Genomic DNA, 9,206 nt, shown 5'->3' with positions numbered 1-9,206 from the left:
ACTGGTTGAAAGAGAGGCAAATCTGAGCGTTTGACTCCAAATATGTACTCCAAACCGGCATAAAGAATTACCTATTAGTCAAGCTGAAACAGTAAGTTACAATGTCTTTTGTGTTTGTTACATATTGTCTTTAGTAACAAAAATGTTGGAGGTGATTTAAGGGAAGTTAAGATTAAAACCTGTACTAATAAGTCAACAATCATTCAGGTCTAATCAATACTAGATTATCTCACTGTGTCACAGAATCTATTAAGAGCAACCACAGTTACCATACACCTGACAGCCCTTTGGCCTCGGGTCAATGTCTAAACCAGTGGTTCCCACCATGGGGCATACGCCCCACAAGAGGGCAATTTGATTTTTAAGGGGGAGGGGGGGATTAGAGAATGAGTTATTAACAGTGAATTTTTTGCATTTCTTATGGTTCTAGGGGCCTCATATACAGTATATAATTATACATATATTGTGACATATGTATGCATTTCAGTTCTCTATTATATGTTTTGAAACTTTATTTTCTATTTTTCATATAATTTCATATTATTATTATTTTTTAACAATTTCTTGGTGATTTATTCCTTAGTACTTCAACTGTCCTTTTGTTCTCTTCCAGGGTTCTTGTTCCAGCATCTAGAAGGGTTCAGCAATCTGGAGAAGGACCGTGTGTAATTTAATAAAGAGTCCAGAGATGAAGCATAATTTTGAAAGGCATTAGAGGGAGTCAGAGGAGCCTAGCTAAAGAAACTAAGATCTCCTCCTCTCAGGATCCCTTGCTTTTTATTAACACAATTTGTCCTGAGGCGAGGCAGAGATATACACTTCAAAGTGTCAGGGTTTAGTATACACAGTCCGTTGTCAGAATGGAAGAATTTGCCTATGGCTGTTCAGGTGTTTGGCCAGTAGGAGGCAATAACATGTAGATTAAAATGCCCTTAGCTGTCTGGTAGCAAGCAATCATCCCTTTTCAGGTTTGGGGAAATGCCCTTGCCACTTCAGATGACTCAGCCCTTGCTGACATGCTGGAATTGGCTTCTTGCAGTTTTTTTATTTTTCTCTTTCATGGATGCCATGTTCTTTGGGAGCTTGTTTAGACCAAGTTAATGACCTTTTAGGTTTCCTCCACATGAATAGGAATTCACTTTGTGAATAATAAGAATCATATATCGCAGCGGGGCATCAGGATTTTGAGATGCTTAGGTGGGACATGGCCAAAAAAAGGTTGGGAACCACTGGTCTAACAGAACTGTTATTGCCCTGACCAAGAGAACAGGTTTACACATATTTCAGGAAACATTGGAACTTCTCTTGTGCTCTTCTGCTATATTTTGCACCTCTTACTTGAGGTAAATTGTGCCTTGCTCAACACATAGCCACAATACGGACATAGCACAATATTCACAGATCGTGTTGTTACAGGATTTATTTCTCATTATAATAAAAATGAGCTTTAAGTCTAGTGCAGGATACAGAGAAATAAACAGACATTCCTGTCTAGGACAATACATGCTATGCAAAGGGTAGAACAGAATGTTGCAGAAGCACATAGGAGTCATATCTAACAAACTGGGAGGTAGGAGGATGCAAGCATTAGAACACACCTCTTGGGGGATGTGATTACTGAGTTGTAACCTGATGAGAGAATCAGAGTTACTCAGGTTGCAAAAGATGGAAACATGTTCTGGGTTATTGGGACAGCATGGTGGGAGCGTCAGAGGTAAATCAGACCTAATTAAAGGGTATTTAGGAATTAAAAGGCATTCAGTAGTTAAAAATATGTCTACAGAAAAACCTGCATGTGAATGTTTATAGCAGCTTTATTCATAATCACCAAAAACTAAAAGGAACCAAGATGCCTTTCAATAGGGAAAAAATAAACACACTGTGGTACATTAACACACTGGTATACTATTTCCCAATAAAGAGAAATGAGCTATCAAGCCCTCAAAGGACATGGAGGAACCTTAAATGCATAACACCAAGTGATAGAATCCAATCTGAAAAGGCTACATATGATCTAACTCTATGACCTGCTGGGAAAGACAAACTATGGAGACAGCAAAAGATCAGTGTTTCAAGGGCTCAATGAGAGGGAGGGATGAATAGGAGGAGTACAGGGGTTTTTAGGTCAGTGAAATTATTCTGTATAATAATTTAATGGTGAATACAGGTCCTTATACATTTGTCAAAGCCCATAAAATGTGCAACAAAAGAGTGAACCCTAATGTAAACTGTGGACTTTTATTAATGGTAATGTATCAGTGTTGGCTCATCAATTGTAAAAATGTACCATATTAATGCAAAATGTTAATAATAGGGAAAACTGTGTGTTGCGGGTAGTGATTGGGGGCTCTCTGCTAAATTTTTTTCTGTAAACCTAAAACTGATCTAAAAATTTAATATATTATAAAAATGATCAAGGACCTTAAAGGAATAATGGATGATCTTAGTGAGAACTTAAACAAAAGATAGTAAGCATGAAATAGGACAGAGAAGTCATGAAAAAGAACCAGTCAGAAATTAAGAACACAGTATCTAAAATGAAGAAACACTAGAGGGAATCAACAGCGAGTTAAATGAGGCAGGTGATCAAGTCAGTGAGGACAAGATTACAGAAAATACCCAACCAAGCAGGAAAAAGAAAAAAGGAATTTTAAAAAATGAGGAAAGTCAAAGAGACCTCTGAGACAACATCAAAAGTAACAATATTTACACCATAGTGGTACCAGAACAAGAGAGAGAGCAAGGGATTGAGAACCTATTAGAAGAAATAATGGCTGAAAACATCCCTAACCTGATGAAGGAAAGACACACAAGTGTAGGAAGCTCTAGAGAGTACCAAACAAGAGGAACCCAAACAGGCCTACACAAAGACACATCATAATTAAAATGGCAAAGATTAAAGATAAAGAGAGAATCTTAAGAGCAGCAAGAGAAAGACAGTTACAAAAACAAAAACAAACAAACAAACAAAAAACAGCATCAACAAAAACTCTCATAAGGCTGTCAGCTGATTCCTCAACAGAAACACTTCAGGCCAGAAAAGATTGGCATGAAATATTCAGTGATGAAAAGCAAGGACCTTCAACCAAGACTACTTTACACAGCAAGGCTATCATTTAAAATAGAAGGTGAAATAAGAGCTCCCCAGACACCCCTCCCACCAAAAAAAAAAAAAAAAAAAAGAAAAACAAAGCTAAAGGGAGTTCATTACTACCAAACCAGTATTACAAGAAAGGCTAAATGATGTTATTTAAGAAGAAGAAAGGAAGAAATATATCAAGAAATCAATCATAAGAAAAATAAACTGAATGACACTAAAAGGCCTGGAAGGTAAATAGGATTACTAAACAATGACCGAGATCATGGAAGAAATCAAAAGATACTTTCAGATAAATGAAAATGAATACACAACTGGAAAATCTATGGGATACAGCGAAATAGTTAGAAGCAGGAAATTCATAGCAATATAGGCCTACCTCAAGAAGCAAGAAAAAGCTCAAATAAATAATATAATCTTATGCCTAAAAGAACTAGTAAAAGAAGAACAAACTAAGAGCAAAGCAAGTAGAAGAAAGGAAAGAATAAAGATTAAAGCTGAAATAAATGACATAGAGACTAAATGACAATGCATAAAATCAATGAAACCAAGAGCCGGTTCTTTAAAAAGATAAACAAGATTGACAAACCTTTAACCAGACTCATAAAGAAAAAAGAGAGAGGACCCAAATAAATAAAATCAGAAATAAAAGAAGTAACAACTGACATCATAAAAATATAAAGAATTATAAGGAAATATTACAAACAACTATATGCCAAATTGGATAATCTGGACAACATGGATAAATTACTAGAAACATACAATCTTCCAAAACTGAATTAGAAAGATTCAGAAAATCTGAATAGATTGATTTTGACTAATAAAATTGAAGTGGTAATAAAAAAATTTTTAGAAAAACCAAACTCCCAGCAAAAATAAGTTCTAGATCAGATGGCTTCACAGGTGAATCTTACCAAACATTCAAAGAAAAACTAACACCTATCCTTCTCTATTCCAAAAAATTCGAGAGGAGGGAAGACTCCCAAGCTCAATTTATGAAGCCATTATTATACTAATTCAAAACCAGATAAAGACACTACAAAGAAATAAAATTATAGACCAATATCCCTAATGAACATAGATGCAAAAATCCTCAACAAAATATTAGTAAGCCAGATCCAGCAATACATTAAAAATATTATACATCCAGACCAAGTGGTATTTATCTGGGAATTCAAAGTTTGTACAATACCCACATATCAATAAGTGTGATATACCACAAAAACAAAATGAAGGATAAAAAACAAATGATCATATCAATAGATGCAGAAAAAGCATTACATAAAATCTAGCACTCATTTGTGATAAAATCTCTTAGCAAAATGGGTATAGAGAGAACATAGTTCAATATAATAAAGACTATATTTTACAAACCCACAGTCAACATCACATTCAATGGACAAAAACTGAAAGTGTTTCCCTTAAGATCAGGAACAAGACAGGCATGTCCACTTACACCACTCCTATTCAAAATAGTACTGGTAGTCTTAGCCAAAGCTACCAGACATGAAAGAGATATAAACTGCATCCAAATTGGAAAGCAAGAAGTAAAACTATCATTATTTGCAGGTGATATGACACTATATGTAAAAAAAAAAAAAAAAAAAAAAAAAAAAAAAAAAAAAAACTAAAATTCCACAAAAAATTTACTAAAATCAATAAATAAATATGGTGAAGGAGCAGGACACAAAATTAATAATCAGAAATTGGATGCAGTTTTATACACCAATAATGAACTATCAGAAAGAGAAACAGAAAATAATCCCATTACAATTGCATCTAAATAATAATAAGAAGAAACCTAGGAATAAATTTAATCAAGGAGGTAAAAGACCTATAGTCAAAATTATAAGATACGGAAGAAACAAATTGAGGGAGATACAAATAAGTGGAAGCATATACTGTGCTCATGGATAGAAAGGTCACAGTAATCAAAACAGCATGGTACTAACATAAAGAGACATATAGATCAATGAAACAGAACAGAGAGCCCAGAAATGAACCCATGTCTTTATAGTCAATTCATATTTGACAAAGGAAGCAAGAGCATACAATGGAGCAAAGACAGTCTCTCTTCAATAAATGGTGTTGGGAAAATTAGATACATGCAAAAAAAAAAAAATGAAACTAGACCACTAACTCACACCATACACAAGATTAAACTCAAATGGATAAGACCTAAATGTAAGTTGTGAAACCATAAAAATCCTAGAAAAAACCATAGGCAGAAAAATCTCAGACATCTCTCGTAGCAATATGTTTACTAACACATCTCCTAGGGCAAAGGAAACTAAGGAGAAAATAGACAAATGGGACTACGTCAAAATAAAAAGCTTCTTCACAGCAAAAGAAACCATCAACAAAGTGAAAAGAGAGCCCACTGCATGGGAGAATATTTGCCAATGATACATCTGATAATAGATTAATTTCCAAAATATATAAGTAACTCATACAACTTAACAAAAGGAAGACAAGCAATCCAATTAAAAAATGGGCCAAGGACCTACATAGCACTTCCAAAGTGGACATACAGAAGGCCAAGAGACATATGGGAAAGTGCTCAAAGTCACTAATCACATAAGTGATGCAAATTAAAACGACAATGAGGTTTTACCTCACTCCTGTCAGAATGGCTATCATCAATGGATGCCCTTTCAAAGAACAGCTCTGACTGCAGTGTGGAGGCTTATTACAAAGAGGAAAGATGAGAGAAAGAGAGGCTGGCTGCTCTTGCTGTCATCAGTGGGAGAGCCCAGTGGCCTGCACTATAATCATGGGAAGGACACAGTAAGGTGATGGAGTAAAGAGGTTATTTAACCTGGCATAGATTTATTTATTGGATGGTTGAATGTAGGAAGAGAGAAAGGATATTGAGCAGATTATAAAAATGCTAACAGATTATAAAAATCAGATTATAAAAATCATAACAACCATGTATAAGGTATGAGAAGCATGTTTGACACAGAGGCTTCTGGAGAGAAAGGAAAAGTAGACACATTCAATAGGCCACCTGTCTTAAACAGCAGCTTTAAATTTTCTCACTCCTTTAAGAAACTTTATAGAAGGAGATTATAAAACAATTGCTAAAGAAAGGAAGCTACTACAAAATAAGAGACTGGATTTGGATGCTGCAAAAACCAGACTAAAAAAGGCAAAAGCTGCAGAAACTAGAGCTTCATCTGAACAGGAATTAAGAATAACTCAAAGTGAATTCGATCGTCAGGCAGAGATTACCAGACTTCTGCTAGAAGGAATTAGCAGTACACACGCCCATCACCTCCGCTGTCTGAATGACTTTGTAGAAGCCCAGATGACTTACTATGCACAATGTTACCAGTACATGTTAGACCTTCAGAAACAACTGGGAAGTTTTCCATCCAGTTATCATTCTAACAACAATCAGACTTCCGTGGTACCTGTACCATCTGCTTCATCAAATGTGATTGGTTCTTCTGCCATGACTTCAAGTGGCCTAGTAATGACCTCTCCTTCCAACCTTATTGACCTTAAGGAGGGCAATGGCAGCAGAAAGGCCAGGGTTCTATACGATTATGATGCTGCAAACAGTAGTGAATTATCCCTTCTTGCAGATGAGGTGATCACTGTGTTCAGTGTCGTTGGAATGGATTCAGACTGGCTAATGGGGGAAAGGGGAAATCAGAAGGGTAGGGTGCCAATTACCTACTTAGAACTGCTCAATTAAATAGGTGGACTATGGAAAGATTATCCATCATGACACCCTATTTATATACAACTAACTCTAAATAAAGCAGGTTTAGTATCTTCCATGTTAATGTCTTAAAGAGACTGGAAAGAAAATACCAGCCATCAGAAACGGGCTTTCTGCCAATAAAATTGCTTGGTAACTATTTCATTACAGAATTTATGTTAGAACTTTCATACCAAGAATGTTTTCTTACAAAATTCTCTTTCTACTGAGGTTTCACTAATAAGCAGCTTCTACTTTTGAGCCCCAACTTAAAACAGAAGAACTGTTTTCTACTGAATTTTTCATTAATGGCAAGCTTTTTCTTTTCTGTAAAATAAATTTATTGTGAATTGAAAAGGATACCTTAGCAGCTATATGTGGGCCTGTGTTTAAGCTGTGGTCATCATCTGGTAATTATTCTTTTAGCTTTTCCATAAAATTTGAAGTGTTCTGCTAGACATCAACCAAGTATTGAACAGGTCTTATGTCATTTAAAGATAAGAAAAAGCACTTAGAGTTTCCTCAGGGCATGTACTAGTATTTGGTCTAAAGCTCCTAGCTTTGAAAAACTGTGGCCATCTGAGAAAATATTAGTATTTACATGTGAGGAAATTGTGGTTATTTATCTTTAAAAAAATACCTAAATTGATATCTGCTTAATTATAAACATAATATATATGCAAAGTAAGAAAAAAAGTGGAAAATATAGAAAAACAAAACAAAGGAAATACAAGTATTCATACATACTATTACTATCCAGAGATAAACAGTTGATATTTAGCTTTTTAATATATTTTAATTTGAGGCCATAATGCACATCTTAGATTTTGTGTTATTTTTTTTTTAATCTGAACAACTGAGTTTTTATGGTAGATAGAAACTACTGCCACAAAGAGACCCAAAAATATAGTAGTTTCATCAAGATATAAGCTTTCTTCTCTCTCGTGCACAGGTGCAGAGGTGGACTAGGGTCTTAGGCAGCTCTGCTCCTATGGTTGACCAAGGACCCAGGCTCCACGTGCCTGGGCCATTGCTCTAGGCCATATGGTTGAGGCAGGCCAGCAACATCACATCACATTCCAGCCAAAGGGAAAGATACAGAGAAGATAGAAGGCAAGCAGCTTCCACTTTTAAGGATGTGCCCTGTTGGTTGGTTACTGCTTTTCTGCCCACTTGTCATTTGCTAACATTCAACCAGATGGCTATACTCAGTGATAAGGGAGACAAGGAAAAGTTGGTCACCCATTGCCAGCCATATATCTTGCAAAACCCTAGCATGGGAGAGTTTATTACTAATGAAAGGAGAAAATGGATACTGGGAACAGTTGCCATTGTTTGCCTCACGTCCCCTAATTATTCATCTGTTTACCCCTATCTACACAGAACATGCTCCTTCACCAAGGGGACAGCCTAAAGAACCATCCAGTTACTACCATATCACCTCAAAATTCAAGATTTCTGGGTGACATCAAGTCCTCTCCATCAGGGCTGGAGGTGCCTGGATCTGGAGACTTTTAAACTAATAGGCACTGCCCTAGCTGGTTTGGCTCAGTGGATAGAGTATCAGCCTTCAGACTGAAAGGTCCCGGGTTCGATTCCTGTCAAGGGCACATGCCCAGGTTGTGGGCTCAATCCCTAGTAGGGGATACACAAGAGGCAGCAGGTCAATGATTCTCTCATCATTGATTTTTCTATCTCTCTCTCCCTCTCCTCTCTGAAATCAATAAAATATATATATATTTTTTTTTTAAAAAACTAATATGCATGTTTTTTCTGGCATCTTCTCTATACTTACGGTTTAACAGTGGAGTCAAACAGGAGAGCTGCAGTAAAAACTCCCATTTGGAAAAAGGATGAGTAGGAAAGAATCATATGGTCCTTAAGAATGATGAAATCTTACTGGGAAGGAACTGGAACAGGTCTCTGCCACATCCAATGAAGGAAATTCCTTGGTCTATAGACAGTAGTTCCCTCTGGGAGAAAGTCCTTCACCACTGACCTCTCAGAAACTCTGCCAGTCCATTAACTTCTGTGCCCACAACAAAAGTGAGGGGAGGAGAGCATGCCTTAATAAGGGGTACAAGACTCTCCTGGGGGTTGCTTTAGGGATCAGAAAATTACAACTTTTGCAGACCAGTTTTGTGGGTTCTTTGATCACATCATTCTTTCAAAATTCTTAGCAGTTTTCTAGACCCTTTGCTACCAATCATTTTCATGAACATGTAAAGATAGCCAAAGAGCTTGTCTGCATAAATCTTCAGTTTATGAACACTCATTTGTTTTCTCGTCTCTGTAGTTTCTCTCTAATTCAACAGCAACTTTGAGGCCATTTGAAATAACAGGCTTGAGTGAGACAACAATTCACTTAATTCTATATTTGCCATTGGATTGGCTCCTATG

The 9,206-nt window shown here is 36.3% G+C and overlaps 1 protein-coding gene across 1 annotated transcript; it reads left to right on the top strand.

Moving 5' to 3' along the window:
• Window positions 1-6,116: 6,116 nt before the first annotated feature.
• On the top strand, window positions 6,117-7,163 carry LOC118651714 (endophilin-B1-like; the record flags this gene model as incomplete). The annotated part of the gene is made up of 1 exon (XM_036301182.1): window positions 6,117-7,163. A coding segment is annotated over one exon (684 nt), but the record flags the coding sequence as incomplete, so codon positions are not given.
• Window positions 7,164-9,206: the final 2,043 nt, after the last annotated feature.

The sequence above is a fragment of the Myotis myotis genome, unplaced genomic scaffold (genome assembly GCF_014108235.1).
Source record: "Myotis myotis isolate mMyoMyo1 unplaced genomic scaffold, mMyoMyo1.p scaffold_m19_p_3, whole genome shotgun sequence".
In the NCBI taxonomy this organism is placed as follows: Eukaryota; Metazoa; Chordata; class Mammalia; order Chiroptera; family Vespertilionidae; genus Myotis; species Myotis myotis.
Note: the sequence above shows the minus strand (reverse complement) of the source record. Positions and strands in the feature narration are given on the sequence as shown.